This window comes from Coturnix japonica, chromosome 4 (assembly GCF_001577835.2).
Source record: "Coturnix japonica isolate 7356 chromosome 4, Coturnix japonica 2.1, whole genome shotgun sequence".
Taxonomy (NCBI): domain Eukaryota; kingdom Metazoa; phylum Chordata; class Aves; order Galliformes; family Phasianidae; genus Coturnix; species Coturnix japonica.
Genome location: NC_029519.1, coordinates 69,542,123 through 69,561,254, shown reverse-complemented (window position 1 = coordinate 69,561,254; position 19,132 = coordinate 69,542,123). Strand labels below are relative to the sequence as shown.

General features: G+C 39.6%; 1 protein-coding gene across 4 annotated transcripts in view; it reads left to right on the top strand.

The window, feature by feature from the left end:
* CC2D2A (coiled-coil and C2 domain containing 2A) overlaps positions 1-18,556 on the top strand; it is a 43,568-nt gene extending 25,012 nt beyond the window's left edge. For 2 of the 4 annotated variants that reach the window (XM_015862616.2, XM_032444563.1), the window contains 20 exons: positions 947-1,094; positions 2,768-2,906; positions 3,596-3,799; positions 5,770-5,862; positions 6,994-7,085; positions 8,522-8,689; positions 9,427-9,526; positions 9,751-9,860; positions 9,983-10,079; positions 10,818-10,916; positions 12,338-12,514; positions 13,109-13,129; positions 13,946-14,149; positions 14,522-14,611; positions 15,188-15,301; positions 15,550-15,684; positions 16,133-16,255; positions 16,834-16,892; positions 17,331-17,508; positions 18,069-18,556. In XM_015862616.2, coding sequence (XP_015718102.1) covers positions 947-1,094; positions 2,768-2,906; positions 3,596-3,799; positions 5,770-5,862; positions 6,994-7,085; positions 8,522-8,689; positions 9,427-9,526; positions 9,751-9,860; positions 9,983-10,079; positions 10,818-10,916; positions 12,338-12,514; positions 13,109-13,129; positions 13,946-14,149; positions 14,522-14,611; positions 15,188-15,301; positions 15,550-15,684; positions 16,133-16,255; positions 16,834-16,892; positions 17,331-17,508; positions 18,069-18,257 — 2,540 coding nt within the window. In that variant the 3' untranslated portion in view covers positions 18,258-18,556. The remainder of the gene's footprint in view (positions 1-946; positions 1,095-2,767; positions 2,907-3,595; positions 3,800-5,769; positions 5,863-6,993; positions 7,086-8,521; positions 8,690-9,426; positions 9,527-9,750; positions 9,861-9,982; positions 10,080-10,817; positions 10,917-12,337; positions 12,515-13,108; positions 13,130-13,945; positions 14,150-14,521; positions 14,612-15,187; positions 15,302-15,549; positions 15,685-16,132; positions 16,256-16,833; positions 16,893-17,330; positions 17,509-18,068) is intronic. The other 2 variants (XM_032444562.1, XM_015862615.1) reach the window with 2 other exon arrangements.
* Positions 18,557-19,132: the final 576 nt, after the last annotated feature.

Sequence of the window (19,132 nt, the reverse complement as noted above, 5' to 3'; positions counted from 1 at the left end):
TCAGAGTAAATTCAGTTAACAACAATGTGTGTGTTTCTTACTCGGCTTATAGTATCAGAGAAGCTCAACTAACTGTAGAAGTTGTGTGGGTTTTTTAATTGTTTATTTGGTTCTTAAGTAATGAGGCCTGTGACAGAGCAGAGAAAGCATATGGTGTTAATCAGCATAGATGCAGCAATTTTGACACTTCAAAGCACTGAAAAACTGACTGTATAAATGTGTATGCAGATGAAGTATTTGGTATAACAGTGTCCTCTAAAACATTTGACCATTGGGATTTCAAAATGGGAAATTAAAGTGAGGGAGAGGTAATAAAAAAGAGAAAACAGTATAACGTGCAGAACTTTTAAGTTAATATAATGTTTGAACTGTATTATGGGATAACTGACACATAAAGGTACAGAGCATGAAATACAGATAGAAATAGAGCAGAACAACAACTAAAAAGCTCTCAAGAAGAGAGTGTGAAAGGAAAATTTTTGCAACACTTTTGTGTGTAAACGTCATTAACTGTGATGACTGTCTACACAGTTGTGTACCACAGACCTTTAGGAGTGAAGTTTCACATATGCATAATTCTTTTGACTGTGAATTTCTGTCTCGTTGACAAAAAGAATACATACACCGAATCTAAAAATTACCAGGGGAAAAAAAAAAAGCTTTGGCTTAGTCTTGAAGACGCGGTGTTTCTCTGTGGCGCAATGGAAAGCCTTGCTGTAGCCAGAATAGAATCTTTCTCTCCTTTTGTAGAGTGGAGTCCTTCTCTGCAGCATGCAACAGAGTCACGTTGTTTCATGTAACCTGTGTGTTTATATAGAAGGAGTAATTTGACCATGTATTTTTCGGAAGCATTTTTAAAACTATCTAGACGCTGTTTCAATGGCTAAATATGCTATAGATATACTATAAACATACATAAATATACTGCTTTATTTTCCCTTGATAGATGTATCCTTTTCGTTTGAAGCTGATGGTAGCAATCAAATGGCTTTAATGACTTCTGGGAAGGTATCAAATAGTGTTTCTTGGGCAGTTGGAGAAAAAGGAATCCCCCTAATTCCTCCAGTATCTCAGCAAAACATGGGAATCCCAAGGTAATGTGATACAGTTTCTCAGTATGTTATTTATAGGTAATATTAAACAAGGCTCAAGCTGATTAAGTTCATTTTTATGGTACTCAAGGTGTAGACGTAGTCCAGATTTTGCTTTGTGTTGGTAAGGAACATCCCTGTAATCATTTTTTGCAAAGAGTAGAAGCTCCACCTTTTTCTTATACAAAGTACATTTGGGGATATTGGGACACATGCTATAAATGCCGTTTCTCCAACTAATGATAAAAACTGTAGTATGGAAACAGTAGTAGTTAATAAATGAGTTTTAAGTAAGAAAGAATTTAGGAAGTCGGTCACATCTGTATCATTCCAAGGTAATATTTTTAATGAATTTTATCCCATCAGAAGTGTGTTGAACTGCAGAAATTAGTATGTTAATATATTCCTCCACTCCAAACATTCTGATTGCCCCGTGGCTTCATGTTGGACGTGGCAGTTTACTTGTCCATTTTACTGTTGCTTTTTTTTGTGTGTAATTCTGATGAAGTCATAACGTGTGCTTTTGTAATGACCTCAGGTTACTTCACTCCAAAGCCTTAAGAATTTGACCGTACTTACTAAACTGAGAAAGTAATTTTTCCAGCTGATTGGATTCTATCAGCCTTTTTTTATTTAGAAGCTAAACCGTGGCACTTGCATCACTTTTATGCTACTTTGGACTCAAGCTGCAGCCATTCGAGTAATTGGCTGATCAGCAGATAAATAACTTGCTGACTTCAATGAGACCAGAATAGCATAAGATAAAAGCCATAAAGATGAATTTCCAAAGGCTGACTTCAAACTTGACAGACTAAAATTACGGTAGTTTGTGAAAAATGGGAGAATCCAGAAGGATGTTCAGTGTAAAACATTCTTATTTGGATCGCATTTTAGAGATGAACACTGTCCGTGATTTTCCATTGTCGACTGTGAGTCTGATGTAAGGTTTTCATGCCTAAAGTTAGTCTTTGCCTGTTGGCTTTTCAGCTCATCTGTGATTCAGTGTATGTTTGTTCAAGATGCTCTAATGATACAATCTTAACTTCACTGCTTTATCTGCTACTGCAGTGACTGCTAGGTTGGCTGGTTCTAACCAAGCTTGAGAAAGATCTGTAAGTTATTAAAGCTTTCTTAAAAATAGAATACTCGGATAAGTAGAGAGCAAGGACCCCTAACAAGAACCAGGACACCATCCACATTGGGTGGTATACAGCTAATGAACATGCAGATGTGCAAATCATTGTACAGATGTTCTCCTGACTACCTCCCATACTTGACTACTGTGAATACAAGTAGGTGAACACAAGTGAGAAGCCAAGGGCAAAACAGTGCAGCGCACTCGGTGCCAGCCATCACGTGGGCCTACAGGATCTGAATGTGGCAGGCAGAGCAGGGTGCTGGCAGCAGTTCCAGACCTGGCAGGAGGGTGAATTAGGTCCAGGTTCTGTCTAGAAAACACTGTTACAGGAGACAGACTAGAGAAGGGATTTTAGACATCGCGCAGGCAAGGGCTGTAAATCTGGGAAGTTCCTTTAAGAGCTGTGTAATTATTTTCAGGCTATAGGGTTTTTTATTAGCTTTTGGTTTCATTTTTCCAAGATTGCTTTAAATATATTTTTGTTATTAAATGTTTTAGGTGGAATCATCTGATACCGGTTCTGTCTGTTGTCTTTTAGTGCTTTAAAAAATATTGATGCTATTGCATCCATTGGCACATCAGGCTTAACTGACATGAAGAAACTGGCTAAGTGGGCAGCAGAAACAAAACTTGATCCAAATGACCCAAACAACGCAGCTCTGATGCAGATGATTATGGTAAGTGGGTTTTTTTCAGAGCTATAGGGCTAATGGAGCTGTGAAACACCAGAACCAATTTAAATTTCCGATGGATGTACTTGTGTGAATGCTAAGAAGCATAATGTCTATTAAAAATAGGATTCATTAATCCATTCGTTCAGTAGGATTTCTAGTGGTGGAAAATAGGTAATAGAGAATATTCAGGCTGATTAATTACATACCTAAATGTTACTATACAACTTTGAATTTCTTTTTTCCATAAGGTGCAGGAGTACTGCATCTGCACTTGTTTGTATTAAGTAGGAAGCTGCTCATCAGTCAAGGCTGCACGAATTTTAGTTTATTGCAGCAGCTGAGACTGCTACGCATCAAATTGGAGAGCTGCTCATGTAGCTGAACTTAGGTAGAAGACTCACCTTTCCAGTAGGTCACTCTGCTGTGTTAGAATTTACTTACCCTTCAGTGTTTTGTTTATGTGTAGGGGTGGTAGAGTATTACAGGATTCCAAAGTGTATTCTGTGTTCTCACTCCTTGCTCAACAAAAGCCTGCTTTAAAACATATAATGTTTTGGTCTCAGTTTGGTCCATCTTAACTGCTTCTGCATGGAATAAAAACATTCTTGCAAAATATGCGTGTACAACTTGGCAAAAGTTATTTGACAGACTTCATTAGTACAAAACGAGTACTAACTTTCTGTCTGATTTAGGTTGCCAGTAGTGGAGAGACACGTGTTCCCGACTTCTTCAGACTGGAACAGTTGCAGCAAGAGTTTAATTTTGTTTCTGATGAAGAATTTAATAGATCAAAGAGATTCCGACTCTTGCAGCTCCGGAATGAGGAGGTGGCAGAGTTCCGAAACTATAAGCAAGTCCCTTTATATGAACGAGAAATCAGTGAGAAAATTTTCCAGGTAGGTTGTTTTCTGAAACTGCTTCAAGTACGTCCGCCTCTAATAAAACATCCTCTTTATTTTCTAGTTCTAATGTTAATATTTGACTTGCAAGCCATTTGGGCCCTTAAAGAATGTACCGGTCTGCTGACATTTAAAAAATGGGAATTGTATTCCTCTATTTGTTCTGGTGTTATTTTAATCTAATTAAGACAGCTTCCTTCAGAGGAAATGCTTGCACAGCTGAAGTGTGGAAGCAGGAGGATACAACACTGCAACTACTGTAAGCACAAATGTTCTAAGATAGTTCCTTTTAAAAGTGATTTCAATTACAGAAGGGTAGTACAAAGGTTGTTCAGGCTTATTCTTATTAACTTTTCTACCGTTCTTCACTGAAAGGGCTCAAACAGTGACACTGAGTATAAAAACCTCTTTGTGTTTTACTCCGGTTTCTGTTGCAATTCTATTTCAGTACATTTTTCCAGGTAACCCACTCTGTCCTTGCCTGTTATCTACATTACTCACACACCATGTGTATTGGGTTTGTACTACAGTTCTGTTTAATCTCAGCTCCACAATTACTGTTAAGTCACATACTCTGTTTTCTTTAGCAGTTTGGCTGTGTAGCACTTCAGTGTATTCACTGCCTTCTCAGGATCAGAATCATCTTGAATTCTGGCAGCTGTTGCTTTATACCTTGTATGAATTTCTTTGAACAATTCCTTCCTTCCATTTCTTTTGGGTTGTATCTTTTTAAAACATGCTTTGGTGATTCAGTCAGATCTGGCTTCTTCACAATAAACATTTCTCATTTTCACATTTTAGATTAGTTTTTTTTTTTAACTTCTATTTAAGAAGTTTGCCTTTGATAAACACTTCTGTTCCAGTTTGTGTTTATTGACTCTGCTCATTTCAATTTAAGAATTGCTTTTTTTGTTGGTTTGTTTGTTTGTTTTCTTTCCCATTAAGAGTGAGTTGGATAAACCTGTGATCACCTGTTCCCAGTTCATTTTATATGACGTGATCTTCAAAACTGAGTTTTAAAGTGGTATTTTTCCTAGTTGGCCGCCTGGCTGTTTGGCAAGGAAATACACAAACTTGTACAATTTTGGAAATACTGTGGAAAACATTGTCTGGTGTTCATCTAGCCCTGTTTTCCACAGTGACGGGGCTGTTGGCTGCACTAGGTGAGGTCAGCCATGTGTTGGCTATCCAAGTCATGAGAAGTTGGAGCTTCCACAGCCCTTGTGGAATAACCTGTTGGGATAACCTGTTCTGATGCTGCTGTAGCCTACTAGTGATTTTGTTTGATTGTGTTTGTGTGTTTTTCTTCATGTCCAGCCTGAACCTTTTATGTTGTATGTGCTGGCTGTGTTCCCTTGCTTATATTGTGTGGCACCACAGAAAAGAATTTGACCCTGTCTTCCTTGCTGTTGTCCCTGCCCTAGCTGTGGGCAGATACTGGGTTGCTCATTAGTCTCTTCATCCTCATCATCATCTCATGAGTCTAAGTCAAACCTTTGTGTAATCCTAAGCAGGCAAGTCTAAGAGGGGAGCCATTACTGCTTCCTTCAGGTGCCTGGTTGATAGAGAGAAAAGAAAACAGAGCCAAATCTGTTCAAATGAAAGGTCATCTTCCACGAATCCCGTATCTCTTCTGTCTGTAATGAATTCATCCCACTGCAGCTGCAGTAACACCAACCATTCCTGGCTGCAATGGAATTTCAGTTTTCAGAAGCAGGTGGAAGTTCGGGTTTAGAACAAGGGGGGGCTATTCCAAGTGATTTAAAGCACATGAATCTCAAGTTCCTTTCTCTATGCGTGGAAGTTGTGCAATGCTGTTACTGTATACGTTAGCATTAAAAATAGCCTTAAATATCTGACATCTGTTTTTGTTTACTTTGATCCACATATTAATATTTACCTTTTTTTCTTGTATTCAATGGTGCATTGGGTATTTATCAAATCACAAACTGTGGTAAATATTTCAGGACTATGAGAAAAGACTACATGAGAGGGATGTGATTGACAGCAAGCATTACCTGGATGCACGCAGAGCTGTTGTTGCCAACTATCTACAGAAGGTAAGCTACAAAAAATAGAAATCCATGGTATTTCTTTAAGTCGTGTTTTGTTGCTGTATTTGGATCATCAGTGTTCAGGAGTACTGAAAATGGACAGTGGCAGTGTAAAAAGGTAGATTAAATCCCAGTCAGCCAGCAAAGCTCTAATACTGAGGTTGATTTGGTGTTGGAGACACCATGGAGAGTGTTTAAATCATCCAGGTCAGGAGTTAAATAGCGCACAGAACCTCTGCTTGTCACTTGGATAAATGCAGGTGGTCTTCTTAAAATTAGCACTTTGGTATCTTGTGCTTATATATGTTGTCACATATGCTAGAAAATGAGATTGCTGGTATCGGATCTGAAATTGTGTCAGTCTGAAATGCAATCTTATGTCACCTCAGCACTGTGAATGATTTTGTAACTTAAATAAAAACTTTTAAAGAAAGAAGGTGTATATGAGAAGTTTTTGTTACTGTTCTGTTGCAGCTAATCTTGTAACAAAACAGTATGTAAAGACGTGACTAGAAGGAAATAAAAGGACAAAGGCAGAACTCCTTCACTCTGCTTCTATATAGTTGTTAAGAGAGGAGGGAATGCTTTCATCTCTGCATCACTCTGTGACCTCAGCATAGAAATGAAAGGAACAAAGAGTTTTTGAACATCTATTTGAAACCATAGGATTAGTAACACAGGGCCATCCTGATTGTCCCACCGTCCAAAGTGTTGCCTTTAATCTCGATAATTAACACCGTATAGATTTCTTTGCAGTCTTTTCTGTAACTTCATTTAGGTGCCCAACAGAAATGTCTGTCGGTGACGTTTATTGTTGAGATTGTTTCTGATGATGAACTGTAATCAGATAAACATTGATCTTCTGTTTTTCTGATGTATGCTTTCATATGGTTACATCTGGCTGGCTGCTATGTTTCTATAGGAACATATTTGTAAAATAGCCTCATATTATGTTGTGAAGAAAGAAATTGTTTCTGGGAGAAAGAAAACTTTCCTTGAAGTGACTCCTTCCAAAAAGTGGAGTAAAATACGGAATATGTTTCTGGCATTTGGATACAGCAGGCAATGCAGGTGTTTGCTGTGGTTTGGAATTGAAGTTTCATTTTGTCTTCTTCCTTCATTGTTTTTTACTCACAGGTTCGAGAATCAGTAATTAACCGTTTCCTAATAGCAAAACACCATTTCCTGCTCTCTGACCTGGTCAATGAAGAAGAGATTCCTACTCTGGGGTAAAGGAGCTGCCTTCATTGATTCTAAGTCAGTTAATGTAAAGTTGTCTCTGGTACTTCTTTGTAAGGTGTACTGACATGAACATGCACTGGCTCTGAATTTTTGTTACGAATCTCATACTTGATTGTGAAACTTGAGTGATCATCACATAGCTGATTCTTAATTAGTTTTGCTGACTCAATCATAGAATCATGGAATTACTCAGGCTGGAAAAGACCTTAAAGATCAAGTCCAACCGCAGCCTAATCATAGTACCCCAACTCTAACAGCCCTCTGCTAAATCACATCTCCAAGCACCACATCCAGACGGCTCTTACACACATCCAGGGATGGTGACTCAACCACCTCCCTGGGGAGCCTATTCCAGTGTTTAACTACCCTTTCTGTAAAGAAGTGTTTCCTTAATCAGCGTAAGTCATGAATGGCAGATACATTCTTTCTCATAGAAGTTGCTCACATTCACTCTTACGTGTGTCACACTTGATTCAAAAAATGTCAGCTGTACTTCAGAGTAAAACTAAACAGTCCCATCTGCTGGAGACACACAGCGTTGCTCCCTGAAGTTGAGCTCGTGCCATTTTTCCTTCATGTTTTCACATTGCAATGAGACTGCAGGCAGCTTTTCAAGTCGTTTCAGGTCACATGCTTGACATGTATTTTATTCTGAATACAGATACATATAGGATATGACTTGTTAATTCATGCAGTCAGTGAATTTAAAACACACCATGATTTGTTTAAAGTGTCTGCTTAGTGAGACCTCAGTAACTCATGGGTTTATCTTAGAAGTAATGAATGTGATTATTATGGGTAAGGGAATAGTGCTGTTGGCTTATCAGCTTTTAAAGTAGATTTTGGAATGTCGTCTGTCATTTAGGTGTTTTTGCAGTTAATATCAGCGATGTATTAAAAACATGTATCTGCTTTTTATTCCTTTCCTATTTGTTTTGTTTTTTTCCCCTTTGGTTCTGCTTTGCCTTGGGTTATAAGTTCTGAGGGTCCAGGGTATGTTGTGGCGTATTCATTCTGCTTCCTTTCTGTAGCCTATACGTAGCTGTGTAATTAGATTCCTTACATATTTCTTGCAGTAGTTGTTACCATCTATTAGATACCTTGTTTATAGCTGTAGTTTAGATCTGTCCTGAATTATCTTACTTATATCTTTCCTAGATTTGGAATATATATGTATATATTCCAAATATATATATAAAAGCTCCTTTTTTCCATATTTAAGTTCAAATTAATGCAATATAAGACAACTGGATGGCGTAGTACTAAATTATTTAAAGATTTTGACATTTCTTAGAGTTTTGTATAACACTAACAGCATATGTTGCCTTTTTCTGTTAGTGCATAATCTGCATGTGTGTCATGGAAACAAGAGAATTCTGGATTCCGTGCAGAAATGACTAAATGTCTGTTTTATGATTGTTAGTATTTTGGGAATTGGCCTCTTTAAACTGGCAGAGCCAAAACGACCATTAAAGCCAAGAAGAAAGGAAAGGAAGAAGGTCACAGCACAGAATTTATCAGATGGAGACATTAAGCTGTTAGTGAACATCATTAGAGCTTATGATATTCCAGTGAGAAAACCGGTCACAAGGTATGTTCCAGTGCTTGTGTTCAGTGCTTATTTGTATTGTGGTTTCCATTGGCTAAAGGCAGCTGAAGTCACTGGTTTTGAAGTTCAGCCATGTCTGTCGTTTTGATCCTCATGATAGAATACACAGAGGTTTATCTTGTTAGCTAGTAATAAAGAACTGCTGTTCTCTAAGAAGAATACATTCATTTATCAATACTTGCTTTTATATGAATAGTTACTCTTTTACAAACTCTGTTGTGTTATTATTACAAAGAAAAAAAGGTAAAAATAAGCATATTAACATCTATTTCACTCAGGGGTTACCATCTGTGTGGTGTTCACGTGGGTTTAATTTTGTCATGCAGACCTTCCATAAAGTCTGTCCAGTTCATGAATTCTTCAGGGATTCATCTCCTTAAATTGAGAAATCTGCAGTTCAGGGTGATTGTCCAGGGGAGGCAAAAAAAGAAATACATATATATAGAGAGAGGGATTATAAACTTGTCAGAAGAGAAAACCCCGATGCAAGCAGCGCTTTCATGATGACGCTTACAAGAGCCATGTGCTCTCTGCCCCTCTCTGGTGATTTCTTTCTTGTTATATGGCTGAATAATTCCCTTTCCTAAGTTCAAGTCAGAATATGAAGATACAAGAACTCTTTGCAGAACTCTGTGTGGTTAATACATGATGTGAGGATTTCCTGTTTGGTGATAAGTTCTGTGCTTTTTCACAGTGTTCTTGTCTGTTGCCTTTCATAGCAAACTTCAACCATCCAAAGCTTCGAGATCCTTTAATGAGATGTTTGCAGCCTCTCCATCTGCTCAGAGTCCAACCAATGTAGATTGGGCATTCGACCAGGTATATGCCAAAACTCTATTGATCGATAACAATCATTTATTTTCAATTATTTTAAAAGCTTAATAAATGCTGACAAGCCTGGAAAGTGCAACGTTTGAGGTATAGCAAAGTGTTATGTCTGGGCTGGACCAGCATGACCTGCGCAAAATATATGTTTCTTTTTCTAAATACATAAAAATATGTAACTGATGAGGTTTCCTTTGTTTGGATCCCTTTTTTTACAGGTTTTAGTCCGTCCATTTGTAGAAGTTTCTTTTCAGCGAACAGTCTGTCGGACAACAACAGCTGAAGGTCCAAACCCCAACTGGAATGAGGAACTTGAGTTTCCATTTAGGTACAGCAAAATGAAATCAGGCTTTTTTTAACTCTGTGTGGTAACAATTCAGTCTGAACGTCTGGATTTATCAGAGTTCTCCGGCTTTGTTCAAATCACTTCTTTCTGTTTAATGTTTTCAGGGCTCCTAATGGTGACTACAGCACCCACAGTTTGCAGTCAGTGAAGGATGAAGTGTTCATTAATATTTTTGATGAGGTACTTCGTGATGTTACAGAGGTGAGTTTTTAATTGAAGGACAATGTGCTTCACTGAATATTGAGAACTTCTTCAAGTTGTCAGAATAAGACTTTGCAGTGTAGCTGCTCTCACCCTCCTGTGCCTCCCATCTCTCCTTATATAACACTATTGTGTTACATCTTGTGTATATTGCAGCACTGTTCGAGGGAGCAGTGTTCACAGAGTTAACTTTTGTCTGTACAAATTAATTTTGCACTATATAATCTGCTGCTGAAGGTCAGCATCTGTATGTTATATCTGTCTTATATTTGAAGACTTGGGAGGCAGTAAAATTGAGAGTAGATGTATTGAATAGCAGGCGTAATTCTGTTCTTAAATTTAATACGTGGGTGGTTTTTTTGTTGCTGTTGTTTGGTTTTGCTTTTACTGCATGACAGATGACTGACCAAGGTCCTGCATTTCATGTTCTGCCTTACTCTTGTTTTTCAAGCTGTTAGGTGAAAAACTCTCTGTATTGGCATAACACCTTTGCCTGCTGAAGTCAGTGAAAGCTTTCCCCAGTCATTTCAATGTGCGTAAAAATAGCAGCGCTTAATGTTCTTGAAAACATAATGCAGGAGTAAATATTGCAGTAGTGCATCTTACACTTAGGACTTACGCTCCTAGTGAGTTCAGTAGTTAAAAGCAACTTAGGATTCTTTTTGTGCCCTGATGAGAATGTTTGAATGAAAGGAAATGAAGTTGTCTTACAAATTACTTTGCCCAACTTTTTAATAGGATGATCGTGACAGAGGAAGTGGAATCCACACCCGTGTCGAGAGGCACTGGCTGGGATGTGTTAAGATTCCCTTTACTACGATATATTTTCAGGCGAGGGTAAGTCAGTAACTTGAAATGTATCTCCTGAAAGCAGGGTGGGAAGGGGCTGGTAATGCAAAGTCAGATTTAATTATGTTCTCTGTACTTGTCAGTGTGTTTTTATGGAACTGATTGACAGTATCTTTGAGACTGCTGTCCTTTGTCAAATGTGGTGGATATTTGCCAATGAATTCAGCATTTGGGAGGGAGGAAAGACAGACAAACATACTTCTTTGCTGACAGTGCTGCCTGGCTTCCTTCGGTAATAAAGTTAAAAATGGCAATTCTTTAGATGGTTTTGACAGTAGCTGTTGAGATGTCTGGCACCACATTGCTTAGGTAAGTGTTAGAAAAAAAGAACTTGACCTGACTTCTTTCTTCACGCCTCTCAAATTTCACCTTTTCCAGTTCCTCCTTTCCTCCTTACACTGTTACAGGCCAATAAACAAAGAACAAGAGTCTTTACTTTCTTCATGAAAATGTTCCATGCTGAGTATACGAAATCCCCCTGAGAAGTGTCTGCTCACAGCCCTGAGAGTCTCAGTGGTCAGACTTAGAAGTTTTAACAAGCTGCTTATCAATATGTAGAGAAAGGCAAAGTCTGTCTTTGGCTACCAATAACAGTAATTTTGTTCTTAAGTATTTGATGATGTAGCCCAGTGAGTCACCTGTTCACCTTCTGAAGATGTGTTTCCCAATGGACGTCATCTTGTCCAGAAGCATGGAAAACTCACTGTTACGGCCATATCTTCATATATTGCATATCCTAAACTGCCTTAAATTTTGCTTCAAATGACATCTGAACTCTGCTCAAATCAAGACGTTAATCTCACTTTCCTCTTAAGGCTGCGTACTCTTGAGTCTTGCCTGAGCAAACGCTGGGCTTCCAGCTCCTTTCTGATGTGACCTTTCTGAAAGACCTTACCTTGTTTGTGGCTGTGGAAGGGCAGAGAGTCCATCAGAGCCCTCTTTGTAGGGGAGCTGGCTGTGAACAGTCCCAGTTCCAACTGCATTCAAGAAGCATCAGCAGTTTCTGCCTGGAAGGTGTTATGAGATCTGAGTATAATGCCCAGCGTCACTCAAACTCAGGCAGGAGCCTGTCGTGTGCTGCTGCCTTCAGGGTAGTCCTGCAATTCTGTGTTTTGCCATTCTGTCGTGTTTCCAAGTCAACGCTGCCATGTTACAGCACTGATACTTAGACTCACCAGCAGGTTGAAAATACCAAAAAGAAAGCACCAGAAAGGTAAAGATTGCATACCTGTCGGTGTGCATTAAAAACAGTGTATGTATGTGTCTGGTCATAACTTACTGTCTTCTCCCTTCCCACTGAGCAGCTCTGTAAGACTTAAGAAGTTTCGCTTTTTGGTTTTATGAGAAACATTTTGTTTGATACAGGTGGTTAATATCTGTGTGCTGCTGCTTGTCCGTGTGTGTTGCAGATCGATGGTACGTTCAAGGTGAATATTCCTCCAGTACTCCTTGGCTACAGCAAAGAGAAGAACCTGGGCATTGAGAGAGGGTTTGATTCTGTGCGACATCTGAGCGAGGGCTCCTATATTACACTGTTCATTACCATTGAACCACAGCTCGTTCCTGGAGAGTCAGTCAGAGAAAAGGTAACTGATCCATAATGAATTTGTATCCTTGCCATTTGTTCGCAGTGGTGCAGCTTGTAAAAGTGCATGTAAGTAGTTAAGCTTAGTACATCACAGTGTTCTGTGTCAAATGTTTTAGCTCTGTTCACTTTAACTGCATTCCCCAGTAAAGCAGATGGACGCTTAATGCATGAGAAATAAGCAGGCTTGTATTCACTGTGAGCATATAATTTTCTCATTTACTTCTGTTAGCAGTAAAATGCTCATATCAGTATTTGTGAACCACGGGCAAAAAGGAGGTGGCAAGTATATCTATGGTATTTCCTGCTTCTGTGCTTATAGTACTGAATAATAGATGCTATTTGAATGTTTCATAGTTGTCTCCAGATTTTGAAAGAATTATTCCTGAACATCAAATGAGCTTTCTTGCCATCTTGTACAGCATTCTGCAATGAAAGCAGATCCATTCAGTGCAGATATATGTTGTGCAAGCACAAACAGTCTTTTTGGCAACATAGAGCTGTGCTGGTCATTTATTAGAGACAAACATTCACTCTTCATTTTATTTCTTTACCTATTTTTCCCCTTTCTGCTGTCCTTCCTGAATCTCTGTAGATGAATGAAATGCTTAAGAAGGTACAGATATGAGTAGATTAAATCAATCGAGAGATGGTTGTCGCTCTGTGCTGAAGCTGAAGCTGGGTGTCGTGCCATTCACTCTTCTTGCAGTTGGTGTTTCTTTGTCAGTGATATTTGCAGTGAATTACTACAGTGGAATTCTGAAAGTTCTCGAAGCTTCACGCTTCAGCTGTTAATTATGGTTAAGAATCACCATTGTGTCTCTCTTCTTCTGACATGGAGGCCTGCCTACACAGTGCTGCTGTTCTGCCTCTCTTTACTTTGAGAAGAGCAACAAATGCTGAAATTTGAACTCAAATACTTCCTGGATAAAGCTCAGCTAAAAGCTGTAGAAAATGAGAGCAGTGTGAATAGTGAGGATACAGGATACAACTAAAAGCGTCCTGGACCTTCACTGCAAATATTTCGACACTGTGCTGGACTGTCCCAGCAATATTCACGTGAAGATGACGGGGCTTTTGTGCATCACCTCCGCTGTGGTTGTAGTGCAGTGTTAGGATGTGAAGTTAGAGCCGTCCCCGCAGTGTGTTTGGCCTGACTTGCACTGCGTTAGTTGTGCTTTAATCAAAGCCACCTTCACTGTGTGCTCATAAGTAATAAAAGTAATTGCTTGGGTTCTTCCATTGCTTGAGCTTCCTTACGTGTCTTTGAGCCTATGTATGTAATGCAGGGGAAGCTGAAAAGGCTGTTGGGAAAGAATTTCACACTCTTTTTATGCTGCTGTAAATGGTGAAGTAAGATCGAACCTAGGAAAGACCTAAGCCCAAATGATCAATGAAACTATTTTCACATGAATTCTACTGTCTTTTGAAGTTTGATACCCAAGAAGATGAGAAATTGCTTCAAGCAGCAGAGAAATACGAAGTTGAATGTACATCAAAGTTTCCAAACCGTCAATGCCTCACAACTGTCATTGACCTCAATGGGAAAACAGTTTTTATTACCAGATACATCAAAGCTCTCAATCCGCCCCAGGAGCTCCTCGATGCCATCCCAGACAGCTCCCAGACAACAGCAGTAAGTGCTTAAAGATGATGGAGTTTCTGGGATATCGATTTCGGGATGTGTTGGTGCTGTGCGTGGGCACAGGTAACAGCGCTGTGTTTGCTGTACAGCAATAATCATGATGTATAAATATCGTGATAGAAATATATGAATGATTGTTGTCTTAGAAAACAAATTGATGGTAAGTCTCAGTGGAAATAAATTGTAATTTTTAATTGTGCTTTAGAAATTGATGTAGTTCCTCAAACAAGTTATCTGATAATACAAGGTCAGTCAGTGCTTTATCTTTGCTGTCTGGGGAAACAGCACTGAGCTTCATGTCTGCTGCAATGCTGCCTTTATTACATGTAGCTGTAGTGAGCTGAAACTTCTTTTTTTTTGCAGGAATTGGTGGCTCGGTTTGTTGCTTTGATTCCGTTTTTGCCAGATAGTGTGTCCTTTGCTGGGATTTGTGACCTGTGGTGCACATCAGATGTAAGTACTGCATTAAACTGTTGGTTCTCATGAATGTGGTATGACATGGGAGCAGGTCCCTCTTTTGGAGCAGGTTAGGCCAGATCAACTCTGCAGGTCCGTTCAGACCTACCCTACTAGGGAATCTTATGATTGCAAGGAGCGATTTTCTTCTTCAGTCACTTACTTTAAAGCAGAATATCCAAGTACCGGTGTTTGAGCAAAGCTGCTTATCCTGTTTGCAATCTTACAGTTGCAGTCTTATGAATGTCCATAAGAATACTTCAGAAACCAATCCAGAATAGCTAGTTGGGCACGAGAGAAAGGATGCTGACTGATGGAGACTTTAATTTAAAACTACAGAAGAGCTCAGTCCTTGTAGTAAGATCTCAGACCTGCATCGTGGATTCTTGCAGCGTTTCCTCTTGCTCTGTGTGTTCTGCATGTTGAAGCAGTGCCTAATGAAAAATTAACATCAGTTGCAAAGATCCAAGAGGAGTTTTTTTGCTTCGGAAGCATTAGGAAATATTAGTAAATGTCATAAGCCAAAAACACCAATTATAACTACACAGAAACCTTTTTTTTCCCCTCAATTAGCAATTTCTTGACCTCCTGGCGGGGGATGAGGAAGAACATGCCGTGCTCCTGTGTAATTATTTTCTTGGTATGGGGAAGAAAGCCTGGCTGGTCATTGGAAATGCTATTCCTGAGGTAAGAAGATTTTCTCATGTGGTCAGAATATGAATTTTCCTTCTCTGCAGCCTTTGGTTCCCACAACTGATAGAATTGTCTCCTGCCGACATTTCTCTCCAGGCAGTAACCTAACCTTGGTGCTGCTCAGCTGATCAGGAGAGAGAGAAAAGAAAGCTGCTCTGAGTAGAGATGCAGTCTGTGGTGGTGATTTTTTACACAGCACGTTGTCATTAAAGACAGTTCTAGAATGTCTTGTTTCTTTCTAGGGACAAACCGCCTACGTATTAACTTTGGAGCAAAGTCAGTACGTCATTTGGAATCCCAGCACTGGCTGCTTCTACAGGCACTACGATACCTTCTGCCCCTTGCAAAGCGTGTACTGTCTGATCAGCTGCGATAACGTGAGTGAGCCCCATGTCTTTGAACCTTGAGCTACAGCACCCAACAGGAAGTTTTGGGGCAGGCAGTTCCAATCCACAGGGGCAGCATGTAACCAACTGCAAGCCCAGCCCCAGGGCCTGGGAAGCTATGTGGTTGTAAAGAGAACCATTAAGTACCAAAGGTTCCATATGAATTATTAGCACACCTTGCATCCCAGCAGTAGTTACTTAGAGGCCCGTATGTACTTGCAGGCACAAAATGTTACGGATCAGAGCCCCCCACTCTTGGCATGAGAATCCAGAAGTTGGACAGCTTAGCGTAAGTGTGACAAACAAGACTGCCCTGTTCACATGAATACAGGATGGTAACTGGTTTGGGAGTTGAAGATTACATAGTCTTTTATTGCCATGTAAGTAATGTTTTCCATAGCTCTGACTGTATATTAAAAGCAAACTTGCTTTCTTCTAGATTTGGTTTAATATCCAACAGTGGGACTCTCCAGCAAGGATAAGTTTTGACATCAGCAAACCAAAACTGTGGAAGCCTTTCTTTTCACGAAGCTTACCATACCCTGGGCTCTGCAGCGTTCAGGTACGAATACACCTATAACCAACCTAATGTGAGACCACAGGGCCAGGAAAGAAAAACAGACTCAATTCTTTGTACTGCTGTGATTTAATGTCCTTCTGTGCTGGAACTGGATCCTAAAATGGCTTTTCCACACACACCTTTAAAGCAGGAATACTGAAAATTATTTTTTTATACAAAATGAACGCACATGTTGTCCTCTGAATATCTCTATAAGAGCTCAGGGCCATGCTAAACACTAGGACAAATCTTTAGAAACCCTTAAGAAATAAAGAGAAAACGTTTGTCTTACAGTCAGAAAAGTATTACATCAACTTATGTGTCCTTAATAAGCAAGCAGGGATTCCTCTGCAATTAATGCAGCTTATTAAGAATAACTGAAGCTTAACTTGGGGAAAGAATGAAAACATGTTACACCCAAATCTCTGCCTTATGTTTTTATTATGCCTTTGCTACAATAGAGACTATTTTGGTGTAATTGGCAACTGTACATTAACTGTCAAGATAGTAATGCCTGAATTAAGCTGCAGTGTGGTACAGTAACAGATTTAATATCAGGGTGTTTTACTTTACTTTCCTAGCCCGAAGAATTGGCGTATCAGCATTCGGATAAGGCTGCTGCAGTGGAACTACAGGGCAGGTAATCCAGTCCTTCCACTACCATAACTGGTGTCAAAAGGGAAAGAGTGATCACCAAGTGCAGCACCTCCTTACCTTCCTCAAGTGCATCACACCACCATTAAAAAAAATGGGCTCTGAATTCTGTCTGGGAATCGAGAATGACTTAAACTGTATTTTTAAGGGTCATTGTAAATTCTGCTCTGGTGGAGCACTGCTGTAGTTCCCTAATAAGCCAAAATGGTGTAGGAGTTTAAGAGGCTGAGAGAGCATAGACTAAAAATGTGTGCAGAGCCCTGTTCTCCCATTGCTATTAAGTATTGGGACACAATTCAGCTACACAGGCTACATGATTTTTTTTGTAGCTGTAGGCAGTGCTAAGTATAACTAAGGTCAGAAACTGCTAAAAAGGCAGCTGAGTAAAGCCAAGAGTTGCAATAAGAAGTGTATTTTATTCTAGGATTGAAAAGATACTAAAAGAGAAGATTATGGAATGGAGACCAAGGCATTTAACTCGCTGGAACAGATACTGTACCGCTACCCTGCGAAACTTCCTGCCTCTGCTGGAACAAAACCAAGGCAAAGATGTAGAAGACGACCATCAGGCAGAGCTGCAAAAGCAGCTCGGAGATTACAGGGTACAGTTGTGTTTATAATTTGTACTGTATGTGTCAGTATATGGAAGGAGCAGATCAGAAGGACCTTACCTGTGGTGAGGAGCTGCGTCCCAGGATACTTGTTCCCTCTTGTACTGAAATTCACAAGAGTTAATATACTAGAGATAAATCAGTACAACATCTACAAAGGGAAGTAGTGATGGTCTGCTCCATGTGGCAATATTAGAGATGGATATAAATACAAGTGTACATTCCTGGAGTGGAACAGAGCTTGTCTATATTTTAACAGTTCTAACATTATATTTACTTATAGGTTGATTGGTACATTTGACATCAAGTCTTATCAGTAAAAAGCTGGCACTGTAAACTTACAGGCACAGAAGTCCATCCAACAGTGCATTATACTGAAGTTTATTTGAATACTTCAAATAAATTTTGAAATTTGAAAACTGCTTTTTTATTGCATCTCCTCAGGCCAGCAGAGAGAAACTCCATTTTACTGTGCCTGTAAGTTGAAGATGTTGCATTTACTCAGACATTGTCTTACCCTGTGTGATTCTTTTCCCTTCTCTTTCTCCCAGGTATCTGGATTTCCTATTCATATGCCATTTTCTGAAGTCAGACCGTTAATAGAAGCTGTACACAGTACTGGAGTTCACACCATTGATGTTCCCAATGTTGAATTTGCCCTCGCTGTGTATGTTCATCCTTACCCCCAAAACGTTCTCTCCACATGGATTTATGTTGCTTCACTTGTCCGTAATCGGTAGCACAGACCAGTCCAAACACCTCAACTGTGCTGATGGAGGGGGAAGAAAATAACAGATTTCTCACACTGCTGATTTGAGCTACCCACACAGCTTGAAACTGCAGCAAGAACCTGATGTTCCAGAAACTACAAACATGTAGCTTTGTTTGGTTTAAAAGCACAGGAGGTAACTTACCAACCTTGACCAACAGTTCTGGGATTTCAAGTTGTCAGTTTCCTCTGTGTTTCTGTACATTACTTTATAACTCCCTGTGGGACTTGCCACACTTAAAAGCATTAAAAATGCATATATTTAGTAATCTTGCTGGTAGAGTTTGTCCTTATTGTGAGGTGAAACTTGGTTCCTGGAATTACACCTTGCAGACTGGCTTTTAGTCCTCAGTTACCTTCATTGGCAGCCCTTCTTCCTGGTTAGAGAAGCTGTCATTCAGGTCTGATTGCTGCAGTTTCTCATTACCTCAATAATTTATCCAAGTCATAGAATGGATAAATGGATAAAAATTACTAGTTTGGTGTACTGCCAGCCTGCAAAACTGGCCTTCTACAAGGCTGCCAGCTACAGCCCCTGCATCTGCTTGAAAGAAAACTTAACTTACACCTGAAGTAAGAGCAGATAGGTAACCACGTAGGTCACAGTACTCACCATCTCTTGGAACAGCCCCAACACCCCACACAGATGTGTGCTGTCCTCATACATCATACATCTGTGATTCTGTGTGATTCTGTGATCACTCCTTGCTCCTGTTAGCACTGTTCCCTCTCAGCCTAACACTGGCTTCTCTGCATCCCTGCTCCTCTCTCTCTGCTGTTCAATGAAGCAGTCATTTTAAATCAAAACAACAGAGAAATCATCTTCCACAGATTTCTTATGAATGA